General features: G+C 35.6%; 2 protein-coding genes across 3 annotated transcripts; one reads left to right on the forward strand and one right to left on the reverse strand.

Annotated features, from left to right (window-relative positions):
* Window positions 1-3,657: 3,657 nt before the first annotated feature.
* On the reverse strand, window positions 3,658-5,623 carry LOC121810965. Its single transcript, XM_042211712.1, has one exon. It carries the CDS (start codon window positions 5,541-5,543, stop codon window positions 3,810-3,812), a length of 1,734 nt encoding a protein of 577 aa, XP_042067646.1. The 5' UTR covers window positions 5,544-5,623; the 3' UTR covers window positions 3,658-3,809.
* Window positions 5,624-21,414: 15,791 nt separating this feature from the next.
* On the forward strand, window positions 21,415-25,997 carry LOC121811639 (MADS-box protein JOINTLESS-like). 2 transcript variants are annotated; one of them, XM_042212524.1, is made up of 9 exons: window positions 21,415-21,506; window positions 21,815-22,007; window positions 23,837-23,912; window positions 24,420-24,478; window positions 24,579-24,678; window positions 24,911-24,952; window positions 25,044-25,094; window positions 25,240-25,322; window positions 25,830-25,997. In XM_042212524.1, exons 2-9 carry the CDS (start codon window positions 21,826-21,828, stop codon window positions 25,837-25,839), a joined length of 603 nt encoding a protein of 200 aa, XP_042068458.1. In that variant the 5' UTR covers window positions 21,415-21,506; window positions 21,815-21,825; the 3' UTR covers window positions 25,840-25,997. The 2 variants fall into 2 exon arrangements, with proteins under 2 accessions (XP_042068458.1, XP_042068457.1); XM_042212523.1 differs by lacking the exon at window positions 21,415-21,506 and adding an exon at window positions 21,535-21,682.
* Window positions 25,998-26,674: the final 677 nt, after the last annotated feature.

A 26,674-nucleotide genomic window follows, 5' to 3' on the forward strand; every position in this document is an offset into this window, starting at 1 on the left:
GATTCTACACTTCGCTTCACTTCACTTCACTTCACTTCACTTCACTTGTCCTTAATAAGTTTAATGGTCGATTATATCTCGACTTTTTAAGTGAGTCATGAAATCTATCCAAACAACACCAACATGTTCAACATTTTGAGCTACTAACATGCATTGATGCATGTAACTCCTCACATAAAATAGGAAGATATATTTGACGAATAATGGTTACACCAACAAACACCAATACATTTTTATTACAATAAGTCAATAACAACACAACCTAGAATGACAAGTAATGAAACACACACAAACACAGACACACAAAATAAATAAATTCCTAGAGTAGATGATAAATCACTAGAACAAGAGTTGGTTAACCTCCATCGATCATCAAGGGGCGTGCGGAGGAGTAAACGCTGGAGCAGCCGGGGCATTAGGCAACGAAGGATTCCCGGGGAACCGAGGAGCATTGGGCACCAATGGACTATTTCCGGGGAACTGAGGAGCATTGGGCACCAATGGACTATTTCCGGGGAATTGAGGAGCATTGGGTGTAGATGGACTATCGGGGAGTTGAGGAGTACTAGGAAAAAAGGGATTTCCCGGGAATCTAGGAATGTTCGGGAACGAAGACGACGACGACGGTGATGGAAACATAGGTGGAAACACTATCGGGAGGGAAGGGGTTGTCATCCCTGGAAATCTAGGAAAAAATGACCCTGGCCCCTGCAGCAGGCGGCGATTGCCGCCTGCTGTGGCCGCTTCCAGGCATGGGAATGACAAAAGGACGAGGACGAGGACGAGCACATCGGGGGAACGATAAGCCATTTTGAACTAGTGAATTATGTTTGGATGGATGCTTGTTTGATTTGAGAATTGTTGAATGCGTTTTGAGTATTTATAATATGATTTCTTGATCAACTAGTTTGTCAATCATTAATCATAGGTGATTAGGTTTTAAACGCTGGCGTTTGTTGTTGATGTGATGAATTTACTTCTTTCCGCTACAAAAGTGTATGATTGTGCTTAATAATGAACTTTACAACCAATTTTTGCATTCTACAATGCCTAGAATTGGCTCAAGACCAAAATTATCAATGTATTATTGGTGAGATATTTATTGCACATTTGCTAATTAGGTACAGTGTATAATTATATTGATTGGTTTTAGCACTGAACTTCCATGTGGTTGAGTTGGTCTTCAAGCATATACTCCTATTATGTATGCTTCAATTAATAAGATCGTATCCAATCCCAAAAAAATCTAACAGCATTATGGGTCTATTTGGAAAGGGTAAAATAAGGATTGACATAAATTGCAGTTTTTTTATTAGCATAATTTTGGGATCATTGACTTACCATTTCAGCTCTTTACTTTATAGTTATTAAAAATCAGTTTTAATCGATGTACTCGAGTTTATATGGGTTGGAGACTAGTACTCCTAATTCATTTTTTTATATGGACCAGTTTATATTATTTTCGTTTTCATTTGCATTATTTAGGAGTGTTTGTAATTAGTGTCCTTGCTTTAGACTGTGGGTCTGTATAATAGGAATAATTTGGCGCACTTTCTGCTGTCTTGTTTAGCTTTTTTCGCTTTTTCTCGAATTTCAGTTTGTATTTTAATCTATTCTTATAATTAAAAATTCATTATATTTGGTTAGGGTTCATAATCGTGTCTAAACACTTCATTTTCACTTTCATTTATTACTTGATTAGTTCATAGCTGACAGGATACATATATGATTTTGAGATTTTCCTTTGCTTCAATTTTTAGTAGGAATAAAAGTTAATCAGATAATTACTTATTTTTAGTCGTTAGTGAATATTTTGGCCAGGGGTTTTGATCTATGTAAAACTAGATTTAAATACAGAAACGCAGAACAATATCATACGTAGGGCATGTTTAGGTCATTATTAATTTATTTTTAGGCCATTCTAACAAAGCATGACATAAAATGATCTTAACATGACATTAAACCCGAATTTTATAATATAACCTAAAATTGTCTAATTATGACCCTCCATATTTTTGGTTAATTATTGATCAAAATTTAGACTGCATTTCTAGATTTAAATACATACTTGTTTTGATCATCTCCCTTTTGACCAGTTGATAAAAAAATATTCGATGATCATTTTGAATATGAAATTCGTCTTTATGATTTTCCTCAAATTATTTAATCTTTGAAGGATCATTTTGAATATCTTTTTGAAAATTAAAATTATAAAGATCATCTGTAGAGTATATGCAATAAATCTTTCAGTTGATTGGATCACTCCAAAGTAAACAAATCCTTAAAACATTATTGTAATCAGCCCTGGTTAAGATCCTACTGTGAAAAACTTACCAGTCCAAAATTTGAAGGAAAATAAGAATTAAGGATGCCAAAGTAGAGAAGGAAAGCTTGAGATGTTATCTGTGTCTTGAGTACCAAAACAGCGTCCCCAGCTCAAAAATAAATGCATCGATGTCAATGCCTCAACCTTAGACGGGCCCTGCACCGCTGCACGGTAGGACATACAGTTCCATTTTAATGGTGCATTTGCAGCATCTTGTATAACGATCGCAAGATCCCAAGACGCAGACTGAAATCTTGATACATGACTTATTCACAATACGCAGATCATAATGTTGTATAGCAAGTACTATACTTACCTGACATAGACCTAAAGTTTATTGAGGAAAGAAGCTGCCGCATCTCACAGTCAACACATTATCGACTGATGATTACGAGCAGCAGTGCTATAGTGAGTTCTACATGAGCACAAGCTACTCAAAATAAAAGGAGAACACAAACCGTTTGATTAGCACGAGCAAATGCAAAAAAAACTAAGAAACCATTCTTCTATGCAGTGAACATACTCTGAATAGTCACATTCCAGATTCATCCAAAACTGATCGATAATGGTAGTTAGAAACGTGCATATGATCTGCATCTTGTGAGGGACTCAAGTATCATACGTTCCGAAATCATAAGAAATAGAAAGCACTTACCTTTCTTACATCATAGTTTGAGAACCTCACTCTGATAATGAAGATAAAAAATGAAATCAAAAGCCACAAACAACACAATTTTAAGAGACACAACTCTAGTTATTTAAAAACCAGATTCCAAAGTTGCAGCTCAGCACCCAGAAGTACATACAGTTTAGGAAAACAAAAGCTTTTACTATCATTTTAAAAATAGCAAAAGAAAGGCCAATTTGATTAGCACACAAGACAATCAAACAAAGAAAAACTGAGATATTTTTATAGATAAAACATGCCACATTGTTGGTAGCAATTCAATCAACAAACATATTAGAGGATCTTCATAGCATATTATTCCTAGATCAATCATGCATAAGACAACATAGATAATCATTTAAATTGAAGAAATGCCGTACCTGTGATCATCAACACTAATTACTCACCTGGAAAACTCAAGCATTTTGATGCATCAATATGTTTATCCAAGTCCCCATGCAGAATACTACACAAAAGTACATTATATACGACCTTCACTAGCACAATAACTCAAACAGGAAAATATTGACATTGTTAAGTGCCGGAGCTCATCCACAACCACAATTATCACTGCACAAAGCTACCAAGTCCAACTGCCATACGATCAAGGGGCAGCTATGAGATTATTTCAAAGGATATAAATAAGACATACAACTAACGAAGATGCAAAAAACAGCAGCAACTGATATTCTAAGTTGATCTACATAATTTCATACTGCAGATCAAAATTACAACACGATAAGCTCTCGATTCACTAAGCTGCGCTAACAACAAAACATGATCGCCAACAATTACAATAGCAAAGGTCTTACGTTATTACGAGGCCTTGACAACCTTGTCATCACCTACGACATTAAGAATGGGGAGACTACTAAGGAATTCATCAAGACCCTCAAAAAACCCAATATTATCATCCTCCCCACGGCTTGGTCCATTCCCTTGGTTCACCCTAGGTGCAGGCTCCTCAGCTTCGTTGCTGAATTCCACATTCAAATCCAACTTCTCGAAATTCTTAACAACCCTAGCAGGTTGTTTTCTAGCAGTGGTAGCAGGCACTTTTTTACTCGACTCACCAGCTGTTTTATTAGGGGCCTCCACCCCATTTGGAGGTACCAAATCATCTTGCACTGGGAGATTCTTACCTTTATCGACTTGTGCATTTCTAGCACTTCTACGGGGCGTCACACTAGCCCCCTTTCCTTTAACAATATTTGATTTCTTCCTCCTTTTCCCCGCACCCCTATTCCAATTATCATCAGACCCACTCGAATCCGAAACCTCAACAAAATCCTCATCCTCCTCATCATCAATATATATCCTAGGTTGCGGGTTCTTCTTTCTAGTATTACTCTTCCCATCCCCTGGGCAAGTGAACATAGGTGAAAAGGGAGTCCAAGTTGAGGCAGCACCCTTGTTTTTCTCCCAATTCTCCATAGAAAAACCCAAGGGCAAAAAGCCCCAACAGCAAAAGTACCCTTGTTGTCCATCAACCAGTGGTGGAGGGGACGGAATTGCCACCGCCTGAAACGCTTTCTTGCAATTCTGGCACCGAAGAGTGCAATCAGCATACAAGTTAGGATACTCATACATATAATAGCAATAAGGGCATGCAGTCCAGAAAGGCAATCCATCATCATTTCTGGCCGCCTCCATTACCTCCTCCACCTCATCTTCCTCCTCCACATCCTCACCCTCCTCATCTGCTTTCTCCCCCACATTATCACTTACATTCAAATTACGACTAGCTCTCTCATCAACACCAGAGTAATTTTGCGCAGGTTCAGCAGCATTCCCAGCAAACGCTGAAAAACCTTCTTGCGCACTACTTACTTTAGACCCAGATGCACCCCCAAATGCGAGATTAGTACCCGAATTAAAATTCATAAAATTCTGCGGCTCTCGGTTCAACCCGACGGAAACAACCGGGTCGGGCTGAGGGTTTGCATGTACCTGGACTTGTGAAAAAGGAACGCCGCTGCTTTGGTGCTGTTGAGGAGCGAGACCGGTCGAGGTGCTGCCCCCGAAGAACATGAAGTTCTGGTGCATTGACGGAAGGGGATGATTGGTAAACGGGTCGGGTTGCTGAATCGGCAGCGGCGGCAGCGGCGGAGGCTGCGAGTAGAAGGAGATTTCCTTGTCGTAGAGGGATCTCCTGGTAGGATTGGAGAGCACGCCCCAGGCATCGACGACAAGGCGGAAGGCCTGGTCGGCGAAGGGGAATTTGTTCTGCTGAGGGTTGAGGGCGATGGCGAGGTTGCGGTACTGCGAGGCGACGGCGGCATCCGATTCGCGGCCCTGCTGCGGCGTGAGGCGAAGGATCGCGTACCAGTCCTGCTGGTTGTTCCCGATCCGGCGGTCTCCGGCGAGGAGGGTGTCCACCACGGCGAGGATTTGGTCGGCGGGGGTGAGCGTGGGGTCGGAGTCACGCGCGCGGGTGGCGAACGACTTGCTTCCCATTAGGTCGCGCGCCGACAGCAGCTTCTCGGCGATTGTCAGCCACCGTAGGGCCTCCGCGCGGGTGGTGGTCGTCGGGAAAAATGGATGCTCCATTTTTAGGTTAGAATCAGAAAATTGAGGGATTGGGAATTGCAGAATTTTTGTTACAATGAGAGTGAAATCAGAGTTAGAGGAGTGAGAGTGCTGTGTGAAAGTACGAGAAAGGATGAGGCCTTTTCGGAAAAGGACAAAGGTTGAGTGGGTAGTGAGGAGGGTATAATGGGGGTTTCACAAGGTCAGTCATCAGTTGGATATAGTGTACATCAGTGATAAAAGTTAGAGTAAATGTCCTTTTTTTTCCTAAACATATGATGATTTTTTTTTTAAAACATTATCTTTTAAATTATTCGGTCCTTCATATTTGAAATCGGATCACATTTAGTTCGAAATGGACGGAACTGTTAAAATTTAACATCGCCTCCGACCGCGCCGCCCTCCTCGCCCTCCGCGCCGCCGTGGGCGGCCGCGTCCTCCTCTAGAACCTCTCCAACCCCACCCCCTGCGCCTGGCCCGGCGTCAACTGCTCCCCCGACAACTCCTCCGTCGTCGAGCTCCACTTCCTCGGAATGGGCCTCTCCGGCGAGCTCCCCCCCAAATCCTTCTCCAACATGACCAATCTGCAGACTCTCAGCCTACGCTACAACGCCCTCTCCGGCCCCCTCCCGCCCGACCTCTTCACCTCCCTCCGCAATCTCTACCTGCAGCACAATTTCTTCACCGGCGAGCTTCCCCAAACCCTCTTCTCCCTCACCTCGCTGGTGCGGCTCAATCTAGCGGAGAACAACTTCTCCGGCCCGATTTCGCCGGGTTTCGCCATTTTGACCCGGTTAGGAACTCTCTATTTGCAGAAAAACCGCTTCTCCGGCCCGATCCCCGCCCTAGATCTGCCTGCCCTTGTTCAATTCGACGTTTCCAGCAATAACCTAACCGGCTCAATCCTCAATTCCCTTTCAAAAAACCCTAAATCCTCCTTCCTCGGCAATTCGCTCTGCGGCGAGCCTCTCAATTCGGCGGAAACGCTAGTCCGAAGAAGAAAAAGCTCTCCGCCGGAGCGATTGTCGGCATTGTGATCGCCTACGTCGTCGCGATTTTCGTTGACCGTTAAATTTTAACAGTTCCGTCCATTTTAGACTAAATGTGATCCGATTTCAAATGTGAGGGAACGAATAATTCAAAAGATAATGTTTTGAAGCAAAATAAAAAAAAAAACGTCATATGTTTAGGACCAAAAAAGACCTTTGCTCAAAGTTAAATTTAAAATTAGTCGATTGGATTCTCTAAATTTAGTCGATTGCAGAATATGCACATCATTTTTATATAAAGTATTATTTTTATACTAATAAAATTTGAGTGAAATTAATTGATTGCAGAATATGCACATCATTTTTATATAAAGTATTATTTTTATATTAACAAAAGTTAAAATTTTGAGTGAAATGAATTTATAAAATATGAGGTGTATCTGCTATTATTTATAGTAAAATGAATGAATTGAAATTTCTAATGGCAAAGGACTAAAGTGATGAATCAAAACTTTTAATGGTATATTGACTAAAATAAAAAAAAATCAGAACTCTTAATATTGGATGAAGTTCAATTAACTACTCTTTACTACCTATAATAAATGTCACACATAGATGATAGTATAGATTTTAAGAGGCTATTCCTTGTATTAAGTGTAAAGACAATATATATTTTTATATAAGAGATAATTTTTTAATAAAAAATGCTATAATTTTGGAATAAATTAAAAAAAAAGGTGTAACATCACAATTAATAGTGGTACTCCACTACTTAAATTTTTGTGGAACCTATTAAAAATTAAAATTAGTTTAGACCTAATGATTTTTTTACAGTTAATCTTAACTAACATATAAATTGTAAAAATCTATTCACTTCATCCCTGAAAGTTTGTCTCATTTTTCTATATTTGTCAGACCTACAAAATTTGTCTCATTTCACTTTTTACCATTTGATAGTGGACCTCATATCCCACCAACTCATTCTCACTCACAATTTATTATAAAACTAAGTACTATATAAAAGTAAGATTCACGTTCCACTAACTTTTTCAACTCACTTTTCATTACATTTCTTAAAACTCGTGCCGGGTTAAAGTGGGACAATATTTGGGGGACGGAAGGAGTATAAAGTATTGGTGTTATATTTTACTACTACTACTACCTAATTATTTATACCTTATACTATAATCATTCTTTGAGATAACGGTAACTTCATTTGTACACACATGGGACAAAATTACCTAAACGATTTAGGAAATACGTGTAATTTTGCATTTGTCCTAATAATAATATCACAAAATTACATTTTAATTGTTCTATTTATAATATCTTAAACTAAAAATAATTTAAAAATATTCTATAAATGAAACTCCTTTAATATATAGTCACAATAATTGCACTCATTAATATACATGGAGCCTCTTTTTCGATGTTAATAGAAATTAAGCTCAAAGTGCTTGATTAACCGAATTCCCAAACATCATTATCCAAACCACTAAAATGCAATGTGTAACTCTAATTATTTTACTGCAGATTTAACTTGTTTTTTCTTTGAATGTACCATATGAGTGAACAATGTAGCTTTATATCCAATCATTTGAAATGTCAATATAGTTATTGATTCACAAAAATAATCAAATAAAGCGTAGAAGTAAACAAAATACGAAATGGAGCAGCAAATAATCAGAAGAGTATAGATTGGGCGAAATACTGGGCCTACTTGTTTGAACATTATGGGCCGTTGCACGTGGCCTTAGCAAGGCTTATTTGCTTATTATGAAATGATGGATACTCTCATGCACGTGTTTATATAAAATTATATATGGACTTGTGAATAATCATTTTCAAATGTGGTTGTACATATTGTGATAAAATTGATTATTAAATTACAACTGATGTCAAGAAGGCTCGAACTCGGCACCTCATGCAATAATGTTTAAGCTCCTTGCCGCTAGGACAAAGGCTCTGGACATGATGGATGGATGAATTAAATTGAAATAAAAATGTTGCATTGGGTCATTGTCTTATAAATGTAATTGGACACCTAGTCCTTGGAACAAGGCTTGATCAAATAGTGTATTTTGAGGTCTGATTGCCAGAATTCTGTCCGTAAAAATAATTTTATTTTTTAAAATTTAAAACTCTGTGTTTAAATTGATTTTTAATAAAATTGAAAAGTAGTAATAAAAATCTTGAAAACAAGGAAGGTAGTACTCTCTCCGTTCCGCAATAAGAATCCTATTTGATTATGATATGAGTTTTAAGAAATGTAAAAAAAAGTGGATTGAATAAGTTAGTGGAATAGAGGTATCACTTATATGTATAAGTTTTATAATAAAATATGAGTGGAATAAAATATGAGTGGAATAAATTGGTTGAATGCGAGGCCTACTTAACATTTATGGTAAAAGTGAAATACGACTCTTATTGTGGGACAGATCGAAATGGCAAAACAAGACTCTTATTGTGGGATGGAGGGAGTATAACTTTTCGGTATTCTAAATCCTAACTTTTCTTAGATATTTTTTTTTTGGGATTCTTACATTTCAGGTAGTTAATGGAGTGGAGTACTATGTATACAACAATTATTATTATTATTATTATTATTATTATTATTATTAGTAATTAATTATTATTTTTAAATAATATAAAATTATGAATCATACTTAATTTTAATAAAATAATAACTATAGTTACAATCATATAATACTAATAATTGTGTTATTATTATATTTTTTATAATTGCTAGTATCATCATAATACTAATAACTAATAATTTATTAAAAACAATTAATATAATTATTCAAATTATGAATCATATAATAATAATAATTATTATATTTATTATTTTATAAATTAATAATCAATCAATAATTAAATTTTAAAATTATAATAATATTAGTAACTAACCGTAATTATAATTATATTTATTACTATTATATCAATTTTTGTTAAAATATATTATTATATTTATTATTACGATGGATAATTTATTTTTACATCCATCATAATAAATACTCCATACTAATATAAAAACTATAATTATATTTTTAATCAATAATTTATTAAGAAAATTTGAAAATAATAATATTATTATTTTATTAGTAAAAATTAGTTATTATATTTTAGTTTAGTATTTAAATAAATACAAAATTTAAAATCTTTATATTTTTCCAAACATAGGAAAGTAAAATTGTTAGTAATTATATTCTCAGGAATATTTTTCCTTGTAAATTTTACTTTCCCGTCAACCAACATGACATGAATTCTTTATATTATACTCCATTCGTCCCCAAAAAATGAGGACTTTTGGGATGACACGAGAATGAATAATAATTGGTAAAGTAAGAAAGATGATGAGAAAAGTTAAAATAGTGTTAATGAATAGTATGACCAACATTATTATTATTATTGTTTGATGGCGGCCCTTAATGGTATAAGTTGTAAATAATTTGATGCAGTATATGGGTAATGAGTTTGGAAGAACTTTCAATGAATAAAAATGAGATATTTTTATAAGACAGAATGAAAAACAAAAATACTCTCGTTTGTTGTTGAACCATTGTCACATAACATGTGCATACAATTTACAACATGGTCTTCCCGTAAACTTCAAACATTCTTATCTGGTGAATATTTCTTAATTCCAACTATGTTTAAGCTCGAGTAAGTGTTTTTCAAGATTTTTCACTAAGACAAGCAGTAACCACAAAATTTCGTACTAGTAATTAACTCATATATAAGTCATACTAAGTAGGTCCAACTTCAACTAATTAAGACTTACTAAATCTTGCAAAAATAATTTGCATATTTTGTACTCCACTCCCTCCATCCCAAGGAAAATGACCCTTCTTTGGACCGTACAAAATTTTGCGTAAATTAATTGTGTATTGAGTGGGGAGAATAAAGTAAGCGAGATAGAATAAAATAAAAATAAAAGTATTTTTATTTTTAATAGTAAAATATTTTGCTTGAGACAAACCAAAAAGAAAAATCTCATATGTTCAGTTTGACTGAGGAGAACCTACCTGAAATTTTTGAAACAGGTCGGAAATCAAATAAAAGTTGGTGAGATATCTTTCTTATGAAAAAAATGGCACTGAATAATAATATTGGTGGAAATCGGGGAGGGCAAAAGAGTCATATACTAGAGGTGATGTCTCCATGGCCATGCTATGGTGTACGGGAATAATATGCATCACAAGGTTTAATTGATCCACAGCATGCCGGACAATCTTGCTTTATTCCTAAATTAATTATTTTTACATTTGTGAGCTTCTACTAGTACTACTATAAATATCATTAGACTAATACTCCCTCCGTCCCACAATAATTATCACTCTTTTCCAATTCGATCCGTCCCATAATAATTGTCACACTTTATTTCTTTACTATAAATAGTAAGTATGTCTCACATTCCACTAACTTACTTCACTCACATTTTATTATAAAATCAATATAAAAAAGTGGGTCTCACATTTTATTTACTAATTTTTCAACCAACTTTTCTTTATATTTTTTAAATTTCATGTCCATAATAAGAGTGACAATTATTGTGGGACGATGGAGTATAATATATTACATATATTTTTAATTGGGTATTTAATTAGTACTGCACCAGGAGGTACAGGACCACTTACCTAGGAGTAGTTGCACAATAAATGAGCGTACCTCATCGAGGTGTGGTGTTAATTTATCAACATAATTGTGGAAGTTAAATAGATTTAGCTAGGGTTGAAGATTTAAATGCCGTATATTATATGCAATGTGATCATGAAATTTGATCAACTTCTTGCCAGTTCTATAATATTTGAAAATAAAATATTAAATTACGAAATTTTAAATTTTTTCAACCATTTCATCAGTATACAAAATGACATATTTTGGTGATATTAAAACGACAATTTTATTAAATTAATAATAGAAAAAAGATAAGAAAGATTTTTTTTATTAATGATATTATGATTTCAAATGTTATAGGAGTGATCAAATTTTGATAAAAATTCATGATTTAGATGAAGATTAACTATATTTCAAAAGGTTGTGAATATGAAAATAAATACTTTCCTCCTATCTAAAATACAAGTGTTTTCGATTCTTTTTGCATATTTATCAATGAATACAATTCATGGTCATGGCCATGATAAATAACCATATTTAATATGATTTACACAAGGTAGAGATAAAGTGGCCAATTAAATTTTGGTGAGAAGAAACGGAAGATAGTCAAATAATTATAAAGGTTAATAAATAAATATTTAGGCCATTCTTGGTAATAAATAGTTAATGCACATATTTTTTGCACATTTTGCACAATTATAACGACTATAGGTAATGCTGCACACTATATTTACAAACCTTTAATTAAACTATATAATACACACAATTAGGTACTCTTGAATTTGCACAAGGCAAGTATATATAAATATAATAATTAAAAACGATTAGCAAAGTGTTTACTTCTAGTACAAATGTATTTCTAATTAAAGAAAGCTGCCAAATTTTATCTGACTTAATAACAAAATCATCTGAACGAAAATACCGGTTATAATTTTACTTTTGCTTGATACATATGCAATCTTCACACATGTATGATGTATGTGTTATGTATTCTTGTATTCATCTAATGAGCGCAGCGGAAATTGCAAATAAGAATAACAGATCTAGATTCATAATCATATTGCAAGTTGAGCATGTAAAACACAACGAAACTAAATTTTATTTGTTGTTGTGTTTTCTTTTACGATTGTGTCCTGCAAGTTGAATCCACTACTATCGAGGTCCACGTGTATTCCAATCCGATGCAGGAACTATCCCGGTACAATTGCTCCGTAGAAGAAAGCTAGGAATTCTCTCTACAAAGCTTTACGTATTTTCTCTCTAATGTTACGATATTTCTCATCCCCCACAATGGAGAATAAATAACCATTATATAGACAAAGAGTCATTAGGGTTTCATGATTGTTGGGCTTATGGACTAATTATAATTGTAGCCCAACTACAATTATTTAATCCATATTAATCTAATCTAGTCCATATCCTTTCAGTATGTACATAGTAATATGAGCATATTAAGAAAGGGTTGCGTTAGTGTGCTAACTAATTTACAGTAATAACTAATAACTTTCAATTCTGTGTATTAAAATTATCAACACAAAAACATAATTATATCAATACAACATTTAAATTTAAATATCAATACAAAGACATAATTTATCAACACAAGAAAGATTGATAAATTTATGTCTTTGTGTTGATATTTTTAACATACAAAATTGATATTTAGTTATTAGTTATTACTGGAAAAAGTTAGTATATATATATATATATATATATATATAGTAGTGATCTAGGGCAAGAGCCCATTAACCACTTAACTAGAGAATAAATCACAGCCACAAGATCAAGAAAATCAAGGGCTAGTATTAATACATGTAATTTTCAAATTTAAAGGAGAAATTAGTTCTCTCTATCATAAATTTACTTCACAATAACAAGGTGGGGTATAATGGTCATTGCACAGAAAAATTATATTATGTAAATTTTTACTTCATTTAAAAGTTAACTTCACGGACATGAAGCGAGTGGATCTGATTAAGGAGATCGCGGCGGAGTTCAAGCTGATCACAAACCGGCTGTCGGAGACGTAGGTGGCGACAGTGGCGTCGGTGGTGGAGCTGGAGCCGCAGCATCTGGCGGAGATCGCGAAGCGTGTGCAGAAGCTGACCGGGGCGAAGAATGTGAAGCTGGAGACGGTGATCGACAAGTCACTGCTAGCCGGAATCATCATCCAGTATGGGAATTCCTGCTCGAAATTGAGTTTAATTACTCTTAGGTTGCTGAATGTTGTATGGGAGTTCAAGAATTATTGAAGAATTCGAAGCTCTGTTCATCAAAGGCAGAATTTGCCCGAGCAAAGGCGGCGATCGGTTTCAGCTATAAATATGGAGAAATTAAACTACAGAAATTCTTGTAATAATAGTAATTGAAGTTCATCCTCTTCTAATTCGGCTAAATTTTCATTCTTAATTATTTATTTGATCAGAGAGAAATTTGTAAATGCTGATGCTAGAAGGTGTTTGATCAATTGACCAGCTGGATTTTAAGCAGATGATAAGCTATTGCTCCTTTGAAGTTATTTATGTAGAGAAATTTGGTGATCCTTGTTGCTTTTTTCTTCGTCTCTTGTGTGATGCTGTTTGTTGTAGTAACATAATGCTAAGAGTGGTGTATTTTGTAAACAACAGTGAAGTAACATAATGCTAAGAGTGATGTGTTTTGTAAACAACAGTGAAGTAACATAATGCTAAGAGTGATGTGTTTTGTAAACAACAGTGAAGTAAGATAATGCTAAGAGTGATGTGTTTTGTAAACAACAGTGAAGTAAGATAATGCTAAGAGTGATGTGTTTTGTAAACAACAGTGAAGTAAGATCATGCTAAGAGTGATGTGTTTTGTAAACAACAGCGAAGTAAGATCATGTTAAGAGTGATGTGTTTTGTAAACAACAGTGAAGTAACATAATGCTAAGAGTGATGCGTTTTGTAAACAAAAGTGAATTAAGATCATGCCAAGAGTGATGTATTTTGTAAACAACAGTGAAGTAAAATCATGCTAAGAGTGATGTATTTTGTAAACAACAGTGAAGTAACATAATGCTAAGAGTGATGTGTTTTGTAAACAACAGTGAAATTAGATCATGCTAAGAGTGATGTGTTTTGTTAACAATAGTGAAGTAAAATAATGCTAAGAGTGATGTATTTTGTAAACAACAGTGAAGTAACATAATGCTAAGAGTGATGTGTTTTGTAAACAACAGTGAAGTAACATAATGCTAAGAGCGATGTATTTCGTAAACAACAGTGAAGTAAAATAATGCTAAGAGTGATGTATTTTGTAAACAACAGTGAAGTAAGATCATGCTAATAATGATGTGTTTTGTAAACAACAGTGAAGTAAGATCATGCTAAGAGTGATGTGTTTTGTAAACAACAGTGAAGTAAGATCATGCTAAGAGTGATGTGTTTTGTAAACAACAGTGAAGTAAAATAATGCTAAGAGTGATATATTTTGTTAACAACAGTGAAGTACAATCATGCTAATGGTGATGTATTTTGTTAACAACAGTGAAGTAAAATCATGTTAATAGTGATGTATTTTATTAACAATAGTGAAGTAAAATCTAAAGCAAAACTATAAACAAAATTGGAGTTATCCATATTTTTATAGAGTTATCCCAAATTTAAGATCATTCAAAATTTCCAAAATATTAAGCTTATTCAAAAAACAAACATGCATGGCTACACATCCAATTCTCCACAATTATAGCATCCATCCAAACTCAAAATAGAACTATAATGTCATTTCACTCAAAATAGAACTATAATTAAATGTCATTACACTCAAAATCAAATTCCATAAATTGTGGCAAATAACACACAGTGCATGAAAAATGAAATCAACAACACTGAAATTTCGGTCCCCAACCTCCGCCCCGCTCTTCTCACCGGTTCCGCCGAGCAGCTCCTCCGCCTTCTTCGCGTAGTCCCCAACCTCGCCGCTCTCCTCCGACTTCTTCACGTCGCCGCCCGAAGGAATTTCTGTCTCAGCCGCGGGTTTGTCTTCAGCGACAGCGGTGGGGGTGGATTTCGGGGCGCCGTCTGGCGGAGGTAGCCCTCGGCTTGGTCGACGTACTTTTCGACGCCCTGGGTGGAGTCGAGCTTGTCGTACTCGGAGGCGGCGCCGAGGAGGTCGGCGGAGGAGCTGGCGGCCTTGTCGCACTTCTCCGGCTCGTTGCTGAATTGGGCTGCGTAATTTGATTTAAATTTCATAATATAATTTCCAAAAATACCCTTGGCCTATTTTATATTATTAAAATAAATCATATTTGTTTCATTTATTTGTGTGGCTGAGATTTATTCTCTAGTTATACACTTAAAATTAGTTATTTCTTGATCACTAACCTATATTTATATATATATTGATAAATATATATGTGGTATTGAAAAAATAAAAATAAATGTTGCCCACGAGTCCACGACGCTCACGAGGTGTCATCGCATTCGTCAAAGGACAATAAATAATGAATTATACAAACTTGTATTTTAATAGAAACCACACTAGCTCCTATCGAGTTCATCTGTCCATCTCTAAATTCGAATTTCTGGTAAATCATGTTTCTTTATTATTTATATCAAGGCATTTATGCATATAGTAGGGTTACCATTCAGGTGTTGCGGGTATTATCCTTTCTTTTTGTATAAAAATTTTCTTCACAAGTAAATAATAGTAGTAGTATAAGTATCCGCAAAAATATTTTACTAAGATTGATGATATAGATGTAGGGATGTATTCATATCCTTTTTCTATATATTGTTCAATTATCCTACTAAATCTTAGTCATTCAATTTCAAGATCTGATGGATGAAAATAATGTCACATGTAATTAATTTAAATCATTTAATAATTCGAAAAGGGCCTTTTTGGTATACACAATTGAGTTGGTTATGGTAAGTAGCTTGATTTTCTCCATCAAAAGATTGCAGCGGTTTTTCTTCTGCAATTACACGATTTTGTCTTATCTCTCCGAATTTCATTCTCTCTGCTCCGTTGAAGACAATCGTCGTTGAAGGCAAACGTCGTTGAAGTTATAAGCACTACAAAATTTTGGTTTTGTTTTTCGTCCTACAAAATCGTTTGTGTTCGAGCCGTCGTTGATTGTGTGTGTTTTCGTCAACAATGGAAGAAGGTAATTTAATTTGTTACTTTGTTGATAATTAATCTGATTTCTTCAATTAAAATACGAATTGGTGGAGTAATTGTTCATTGCAATTAGGTTTTCGAATTATTTTTTGTTTATATGTGTTATACAATTTCATGGTTTAGTTTAAGATTTACCGTGCTTGATTGTTCGTCGCACGTTTCATGTATTCCCCAAGGGTTTAGCAATCCTTGGGGCTAGGGTGTAGTATGTATTCAGTAACAAAACCGTCGCAAAGTCCACGAGTTTCAGTCATTCATTTAGGGTTTAGATATCATCTCGGCTAGGGAGTAGTTTTTACTGATACACATAATGTACATATATTACTCTGTAATGGTTTTTTTATTTTCAGTAATGGACGAATTATGATCTGTAATGTAAATGTTTGCTGAGCAGTTTAGTTTAAGATTGGTCATGTTTGATTGATCGGTGCACATTTCATGTATTCCCCAAGGGTTTAGCAATCCTTGGGGCTAGGGTGTACTATGTATTCAGTAACAAAATCGTCGCAAAGTCCACGAGTTTCAGTCATTCATCTAGGGTTTAGATATCATCTCGGCTAGGGAGTAGTTTTTACTGATACACATAATGTACATATATTACTCTGTAATGATTTTTTTATTTTCAGTAATGGACGAATTATGATATGTAATGTAAATTTTTGCTGAGCAATGTAGTTTAAGATTGGTCGTGTTTGATTATTCGGTGCACGTTTCATGTATTCCCCAAGGGTTTAGCAATCCTTGGGGCTAGGGTATAGTACGTATTCAGTAACAAAACCATCGCCAAAGTCCACGAGTTTCAGTCATTCACCTAGGGTTTAGATATCATCTCGACTAGGGAGTAGTTTTTACTGATACAGATAATGCACATATATTACTCTGTAATGGTTTTTTTATTTTCAGTAATGGACGATTTATGATCTGTAATGTAAATGTTTGCTGAGCAGTTTAGTTTAAGATTGGCCGTGTTTGATTGTTCGGCGCACGTTTCATGTATTCCCCAAGGGTTTAGCAATCCTTGGGGCTAGGGTGTAGTATGTATTAAGTAACAAAACCATCGCCAAAGTCCACGAGTTTCAGTCATTCACCTAGGGTTTAGATATCATCTCGACTAGGGAGTAGTTTTTACTGATACACATAATGCACATATATTACTCTGTAATGATTTTTTTATTTTCAGTAATGGACGATTTATGATCTGTAATGTAAATGTTTGCTGAGCCGTTTTTTTGCGATTTTATACAGTGGTGGTAGTTATACTTGGTAATTCTCTTCAAGTTGGAACTCCTACAACGTCTGCCTCTGAAAATAGGCGAATGATTGAAGAGTTTTATGGTATGGTAAGGCCTGAAGTAGTTAAGGTCCATCCTCCAGATGTTGTCAAGACCAAGGGCCACGCTAGCAGCTCAGCGAGTCGTCTGATTTCCAAGAGAGAAAAGGTTGTAAAGGAGGCTACTAGGCCTCTTAGACAGTGTAAGGCGTGCAATGAGATGGGCCATCACGACTCTAGAAAAAATAAGAGAAAATAGTAGCGGCGACTATTCTCACTTAGCTATTGTGCTTTTTGTGCGGCTCGTGCCACTATATAGGGATGTCAATCAGGCCGGTCCATCGGGTTTTGGGCCGGGCCTACTTGGGTTGCGGGCTAATCGGGTTGTGAATTCTTTCAGGTTGTAAAAGTTCAACCCTAACCCTAAAAGCTCGGGGTTCGGGCTAGCCCAGCGGGTTAATCGGGTTGTTACCGATAAGATTAACATGCGATCAATCCAATAAATAATGATGAAAATTAGTTATATTCATAAAATGTAAAATATTTAATTATAATAAATTTGAGATATATGGTCAAACTTAATCATAAACATGATCAAATACTAATATTTGAGATATTTCGTGAAATTTTAATGCATGTTTTAGAAATTTAAATATTTTTTTAAGTGAATTTGAAGTATTTAATTTATTTATCAATTATTCTATTAATAAAAATTCAATATATAATTTGTATATTTAATATAAAATTGAAAGCTATTTTTTTTAGTTATCTATATTATAAAATTAATCGATGAAGTGTCGAATTAGGAGTAAAAAATAGAATAATAGAAATTTTATCGGGTTTTCGGGCCAGCCCATCGGGTTTTCGGGTCTAGCCCTAACGGGTCGCGGGTTAATCGAGTTTTAATTTTATCGGGCTAGAAATTTTCAGCCCTAACCCTATAAATTTGGCGGGCTATTCGAACCAGCCCACGAGTTACGGGCTACATTGACATCCCTACACTTCAGCCACTAGCTTTAGCCTCACATGCATGCGGCTCATATGCCTAAAACGCATTTTTCACGCTCTTTTTTTTTTTAGTTTGTTTGCTTTTTTTATATAAACCACGATTCACTTATGAAGCTAATTGTGCATTCTAAAGTGTTGAAAATCAATACAAACAAAATATATAGTCACAATCACTCACTAATTAATGGCCGGACACGCATCACATGTGCTTAAGGAGGGGCTTAATTAAGCCCTTCCCAAATTTTTTTTTATTATTATTTTAGTTATATAACATTATAATTTTATTGGTATTTTGTGTAAAATGAAGTGCAAAAACCCCTATCAAAACAAGAAAATATAGAAAAATTATTATTCCATATAAAATTTAGATAATATAGCCTCCATTATAATAATTTTCTGCGTCCGCCCAACTTATCTAACTAACTCGTGCCCAAAATAAACATACCATCGTTACCGGAACGGAGAAAGTATAATTAATTAGACTTGAATAATATAAGACTGCTAAATCAAACTTATCTAACTAACTCGTGCCCAAAATAAACATACCATCGTTACCGGAACGGAGAAAGTATAATTAATTGGACTTGAATAATACTATAAGACTATGCTAAATCAAAGCCATAATATTAGACAGCATTAGCATACTTCACCTTTATTTGGTATAAATGGTGGTAGTAGTATCTACATTAACCTTGCAAGTACATTTGTTGGTGGAATTGAATAGTGTCTTAGCTAAGTTTATATGGCCAATAAATACCCACACACCGTTAATTTCAAGAAAGCAATTTTTTTGTTTCATATTTATAATATGCTCACCCCACCACAAACCCCACCCTTAGAGCATCCACAACGGCGGCCGTCCCGGCGGACGTCGCCATTAGGCAGCAGGGAGGCGAACACGGACATACGTTGCGGACACTGGAGTTCCGCGGACGTCCGCCATTGCGGTGACACGACGGACGTCCTGGCGGACGTCCCGATTTTTCATTTTTTAAAAAAAAACTCTATATATACAGCTCGTTGAACTTCATTTCATTCACACCACTTGTTTTAACGAGTTTCTCTCTCTACTTTCATTTATTTTGAAGATAAATGAAGCACTTTGATAGTGATTCCCCCGCCACGAGGGAGTCACAAACGCCAACTTTTCCCGTTATAGTTGGGGGAAATGTCGGCGGAAGTGCACCGATGTACGAGATGATGCCCGGAATGGCGCCGATGATGCCCCAACCCCAAATGGCGGGGATGATGTCCGGGTACTACAATATGTACCCCTTTGGTGTGGGATGATGCCCCAAATGCCCGGGATGAGTGCCGCGATGACGGGATGATGCCCCAAATGCCCCAAATGAGTGCCACGATGCTCGGGATGATGCCCCAAATGCCCGGGATGTTGATGCACAGGATGATGCAGGGCATGCCTGCCGCTGCGGGGGGAGCAGGCAGGGGGACCCCAATCACCTGGGGACAATGCCTATCGCCCCTACATGGATTTATTGTCAAGTGATACCCCCAGAGTACTCCTCTGGAGACTCAGTTCACCGACATCGAGACTTTCTCTTTTGAGGAGTTGGGGCTATATCCGGTCAGGGAGTCTCCCACTGAGATGCCATCGGCGGCAGGGAGGACGCGGAGGCAAGGGAGAGGGAAGGGCAAGGGCACTACCTCGTCCGCGCGTGCGGGGAACGAGGGTGGGGCAGGGGCTGAGGGGGAGGAAGCCGGCCGGAGAAAGAGGAGCATTTGGAGCATAGGGGAGTGCGTCGCGCTGGCGAAGGCCTGGATCAGTGTAATCGAGGATCCCTACGTCAGGGCTAATCAGCATATCGACAGAATGTGGTGGCGCATTAGCCGAAGCTACCTCCAATTCAAACCGCCAGGTGGGAAACCTCACGTTGGATAGCAATGCCGGAAACAGTGGGAGCGGCTGAGGAGGCAGCTCAGCTGATTTGTCGGCATCTACCAAAACAACCTTAGCACGGCAACCAGCGGCATGCCCGCCGATGATGTCAAGCTTCTGTCTCACCAGCAGTACCCCGACAGTGAATTGAGTTTCGGGGAATTCAAATATTGGGATGTCTATCTTGTGGTGAAGACTTCCGCCAAGTTTAGTTGGGGTGTTGAAGCTAGCTGGCCGAAGCGGACGAAGATCAACGCCTCTGGGGAGTACAACAGCAGTGCCGGTTCCCACGAACTCCCTGACGCCGAGGCAGAGTTCCCGACCCCTCATTCCCGCCGCCATCGCCCGGTTGGGAAAAAGTCCGCGATGCGGATGGCTGGGGGAAGCGCCAGCGGGTCCGGACCCGAGGTCCAATTGGCAGCTCCTTCCCAGATCAATTTCGAGCTCCCCCACTCGCCCGCATACAGCAGCACGATTCACTTTTAATCACCATGGAGAAGTGGCTTGTCGTGACTGACCCTTTATATAAGTTGATGCTGAAGGATGTCATCGACAGTATGCGGCTCGATTTGGGGATGCCACCCCTGTCCGATTGTGACGACGGGACTGGCGGCGGGGACGACGAGGAGTGAGACGGGGGGCCGCATTTGTCGAAGCTAGAGATTGTTTTTTTTAACTATGTATTTTTTTTAATAATTATGTATGTTTTTTGTTTTAAATAAAATAGTTGCATTTTCTCCGTATTCGTGTCGAAATTTTAATTCCGTAAATTATTAAATTTCGTAAATTGTTTAATTTGGTGAATTTCTGATTTTTTATTATTGTAGGATATCCGTCGGGATGTCCGTCATTGTGCAGTGGGATGTCCTTATGACGTGGTAGAAGGTGTTTTTGGGAAGTCCGTCGGGATGTCCGTCTGGACATCTATCCCACAGTGTGGATGCTCTTATGCATAGAAGCTTTGGCAGCAACTCCGATTAAACTTTAAGGTTGATTGACAGATACCCTTGCGAAGAGCCTTGCTTTCTCTCTCTAGCCAGTTTCCTCTCTCATCCCAGGTAGTCAAAATCTTCCCTGAATGAGTTAATTTCCCCTTTTTCTGCAAATCTCTTGTACTACTCTCCCACCCCTTAAATGTTAAATTCTTCTTTTTTTAAGTAAAAATATAAAAGAAGAAAAAAATTCTCTTTATCATCCATTGCTATATTAAGTTATATTTTGAGAAAAATTTGAGGTGAGGGTTTTACTGTTTGTTTCTGAGGATGTAATAAAAAACCTAGTGCCTAAATATACATCTCATGTGTACGGACATCCTCTTTTTCGCAGTTGTGTGATGTAATAAAGTACTATTTGTGTTTGTTTTTAGGTTGTTCAAAAATGGTGAGGCAGAAGATTGAGATCAAGAAGATTGACAACTTGACGACGAGGCAGGTGACCTTCTCCAAGAGGAGAAAAGGGCTTTTCAAGAAAGCTAGAGAGCTCTCCACTCTCTGCGATGCTGAGATTGCCCTTATTGTTTTCTCAGCCTCCGGCAAACTCTTCGACTACTCTTCCTCAAGGTTTTCTCTCTCTCTCTCCTTCTCTCTCTCTCTCTCTCTCACACACACACACACACACACAGAGAGAAGTACGACTGGTGTGGTTTGGGAGGTTAATTGTGTGTTTAGACCTAATTGAGGGAAGTTCTTGATGATGTGTAAATTAATTAAGATTTAGTTTACATATGTCATAGATCTTGTTTTAAAGGCATGGAAACAATACATGCTTTACTCATAACCAAATACAGTACAGTATATGGTAATAATTTTTCATTACTACTATCAATGTACTCATCAAGAATATAAGTACAATATGGGGGCTACACACACCCAGAGAGAGAGATGGGTTTTTATTGGTATCAGTTTAACAGTTGAACTAAATCTTTTGTCAAATAAACTAGTTTTGTGATTTTATTATGTACTTCAAAGTGATAAAAAAATGTGAAAGCTAGGAACTGATTTTCTGTTTAGTTTTTCTATTAACATATGTATGATCTTATATTAGCTCCTAATGTACTCTAAAATCATTTTTGAATTTGATTCATGTACATATATGAGAAAGAGATTAGAGCTTACAAGTTGCAAAAACATAGAGCTAGCAACAAAAAAGACCAATTAATTGATGCAGTTAAACTGAGATAGACAAAAAATCTCATGCATTTTAGACATAACACATGTGATGAAAAGAGAAAGTGAGACATACATACTTATATAGCAAACTTCTTCTACATAACATGTATAACTTCTTCTTTTGTAACTAATCAAGTCAGATTGTATATGTGTGTATCTATCTATTTATAATACTATGTTGTGTATAATGGAGGATTTGTAAGTCTTATATTCATGTTTATGTTAAACTTACTTACAAGAGGCTAGTACTCTAGAGATCCATATATTATGATCAAATTTATAGACATAGTTAAGTTTGTATTTAGGACCAATCAGGTATATATATATTGACACACTAAGATTGTATTTTTCATGGTGGATTATTGGGGGGAAATGGCTAGAACCAATAAAGTTGAGTACTAAAATAGGCATGAACTTATAATCCAAGTGATTCAGTGCAATGTAATTATGAATCTAAAATAAGTAATAACAAAGTTAACAACCAAAGCTTGCAGTCTGGTGGAATTCATCCAATGTCATTCCAATAATATCCATTATACGTGTATGATTAGAAAACATATTACTCTATATGACGGTTATTCATTTAGGATTAGTGGAAACAAATTGAAGATTTTGTACACACTGTATATGCTTATAACATATACTGTCAAGAGGTGATTTCTAAATTAGCGCATTAAAACTAATTAAAAACAATTTAGAAAATTGATCTTTGTTTTTTTATGAGTGTGGCATTAATGTAGTATGTTCAAATCTCTAACATAAAAGAATCAGTAATGTAGTACTAAAAATCGCACAAAAAAATAAAAACAAAAAGAGAGCATTGTTTTCACACACAAAATATTCTCTATCACATTAATATAGATTATGTTTTACTGTTGAAAGAGGTAGGTTTAGGTATTACATTAATATAATCCGAATTTACCCTAGTTGATTTTAGTGTGAGAATTGCATCAAGAATCATTTTCAGCTAATGATTGAGAAATTATTTACCACTCCTACTACAATTTTACATATATATGAATCGATGTGTTTCTTTCCTTTCATCTTCATCATTCAAACGCATACTTTTATATGTAGCCAAAAAATTAGATGAAATATGTATATACATGGTTGGTTTAATTATACATTTTTGTTTGAACCTCTAGCTATATATTATTATTAAGTATTTTATAATACACTAGCTTCATAATTTGTTTATTAAGTTTTGTGGCTTCTTGAAGCATGATGCAAATCATCCAAAGGCATGATCATCAAACAGAATTCAAACTACTTAAGCAACCTCCCCTCCATATTCAGGTAATCTCATAAGTTTTATTTTATTTTACCAGGCTTGATCGAAATAAACTTTTAATTTGATGCATGTAGTTTTCAATTTGAACCGATTTTATCTTGACTTATAGTGAATCTTGAGGATCCGGATATGTTTAGATGATCAATCATTTCTATGTTCACTACATTTTCTTATAGCTTTGATTGAATTAGTTAATTCTGATGAAAATCAGTGCTGTTGTGTGCAATTTTGTACTGATAATATTTTACTTAATTAGTAGATTTGGTCAATTAGTGCTTGAGTAGGGATGCATCTGGGGAATTCATTATTAATATTGTGATCAATAAATCATATTTATATGGTGATAATACATGCATGGTCACATATATTCACCTTATTAAACCAATACAAAAGGTTTCTAGATTTTTTCAATCTTATTCCATTTTCTTTATATATACTGATGTAGTACTATAAATTATCATGATCTCATGCATTGTTGTGAAATTAGAAATAATCAAAGAGCCATTTTTCAGGGAAGTGATGGCCTTGGCAAACTCAGCAGGCATCTTATGGAGCTCAGCATTGAGCTAAAGTAATTCATGACAAACTCCATTATATATGATATGATACAATATCTAACATAGAGATGAATATGTATTTATATACTTGTTTAACTTTTTTTCTATATATAGACAGCTTGAGGGAGAACATCTCCAAGGGCTTAGCTTGGCCAGTCTCATAAAGCTTGAGAAATTGATCGAGGGAGGAATGAGCCGCATTCGAAAAACTAAGGTATGTGCGTATAGTCTATAGGTCAAGCACATGTAATACACATAAATGCGCATGTACCAAGTTTTATGTGCGATTATATTAATGATCCGAGTCACCTACAAATATATTTTTGAATAAAATTTAGAAAACATAGCCTCTATCAATCTTTTATTCTGCATCCATCCTTGCACTTTCACTAGCCACATAGTATTTATATAGAACTATTTCGTCTACATATTTTGATTGGTGGCAGAATGAGAGGCTAGAGGATGAAATGAGGGAGCTCAAGACAAGGGCAAGTGCTTCTACCTACCCAAATTTTTCTACCTAACAAATATATTTAGATGGACCACATTTTTCATGATTTAATTGATTGGATAATGCAGGAATTTAAATTGATGGAAGAAAACGCACGGTTGAATACGCAGCCAATAGAGGTCATTTTACGAGCTAGCTAGTTTATTACTACTAGTTTTTTTTTTAATAATTTAGATGCATTGATATACCTCATTTCAAATACTCGTATATATTATTACTACATTTATATATTTTGACTTAAATGAAATTGAATTTGAGGTGCAGAAATCCAGCAAAAGAAATGCTTTTGACCTTGGAATTCCGCCTATTTCCGACAGCAATTGCTCCGACACATTCCTCAAGCTAGGGTAAGATTAGTATATTATTATAAATATATAGTAATTAATCATGAATAATTAGTTGGAAAAACATGAATTATTGCCAAAATTTAGTACTAGTATTTCTCATAACCTTGGTAAGATAAATCATGTACTTTAACAATTGTGTGAATTTTCCATGGTGATTAATTTCGGTCATGGCTAAAATTAACGTGAATTATTTTATCTTAGTGGCGACAACATATTTATCATTTCTGAAATAGATTTGCATTAATAAATTTCATGCGGACTTAATGATTTGCAAGTAACAATCCATATTATTTGGCCTCTAATTTCCAAGTAATAATCGCCATGGGAAATTCGCACAATTATCAAAGTTCGTGATTTATCTGACCCAACTTTAAAGGTTGTGGAAAATACCAAATTTCGGCAATAGTTCATGGTTTTTTCGACCAATTACCCTATTAATGTCCTAGTCTTAATTAATGTTATATGATGAAACTTAATTAAACTATTATTGCCTCTCTGTGATTGCAGGCTGCCCTAATCCAACTTGTAACTATATATGAATGAGATATATTTTGTGTAATGTTTGATGTAAACGGATGCATGATTTCTAGCTCTGGATGGTTTGTCGCCATGTAATAACATATCACATGGGAAGTATACTATCTATCTATCTATCTATGATTCTATTTACATTTACTCTTTGAGACTTATGATAGTTTTTCAAATTTTGCATCTTAATTTCGTAGGGTCAAGTGAAGCATCCTCGAGGATTGTAGTAGTACTATGATTTTAGGCTTTTTAGCCCCTCTTATCATCATAAAGAAATTGAATTTGGTTTCACAAAGTTTATTTTACTGCCTCAGCTGCTCCTAATTATATATAGGTACAACATTGAAAATTGAGTATTACTAACTCTGAATCCAAAATGCGAAATTAAGGACTAAAAACAAAGCAACGCCGCGATACCTTGAGATCATACAATTATTATAGGAATTTGGATTTGTATACGATGTGCCTTTTTGTTAAGAAATTCTCAATCACAAAATTTCGATACAATGAAATATAAACTTCTGCCAAAATCTGAACACTTAAAACTTCATGTCATCTTTTGACAAAAATGAGTTGGTAAAAACCATTTTTGGTATACTTTGAGATTTATAAGTAAATATTATTGGATATTTGTTAAATTTCTTTTTATCAATAATAATTCCTTAACTATCTTGGTGATATGAAACTAAATATACTAATTGGAGGGAAAGCGCCTAATTACCAATTTAGTTGCGCTTATTAATTTAAGTTCTGTTTTGATTTCAACGAGGAAGCTATGATCGAAATGTTATCTCGGATATCCGTGAAATGTTTGACTCCGTTAC

This window comes from Salvia splendens, chromosome 7 (assembly GCF_004379255.2).
Source record: "Salvia splendens isolate huo1 chromosome 7, SspV2, whole genome shotgun sequence".
Classification (NCBI taxonomy): domain Eukaryota; kingdom Viridiplantae; phylum Streptophyta; class Magnoliopsida; order Lamiales; family Lamiaceae; genus Salvia; species Salvia splendens.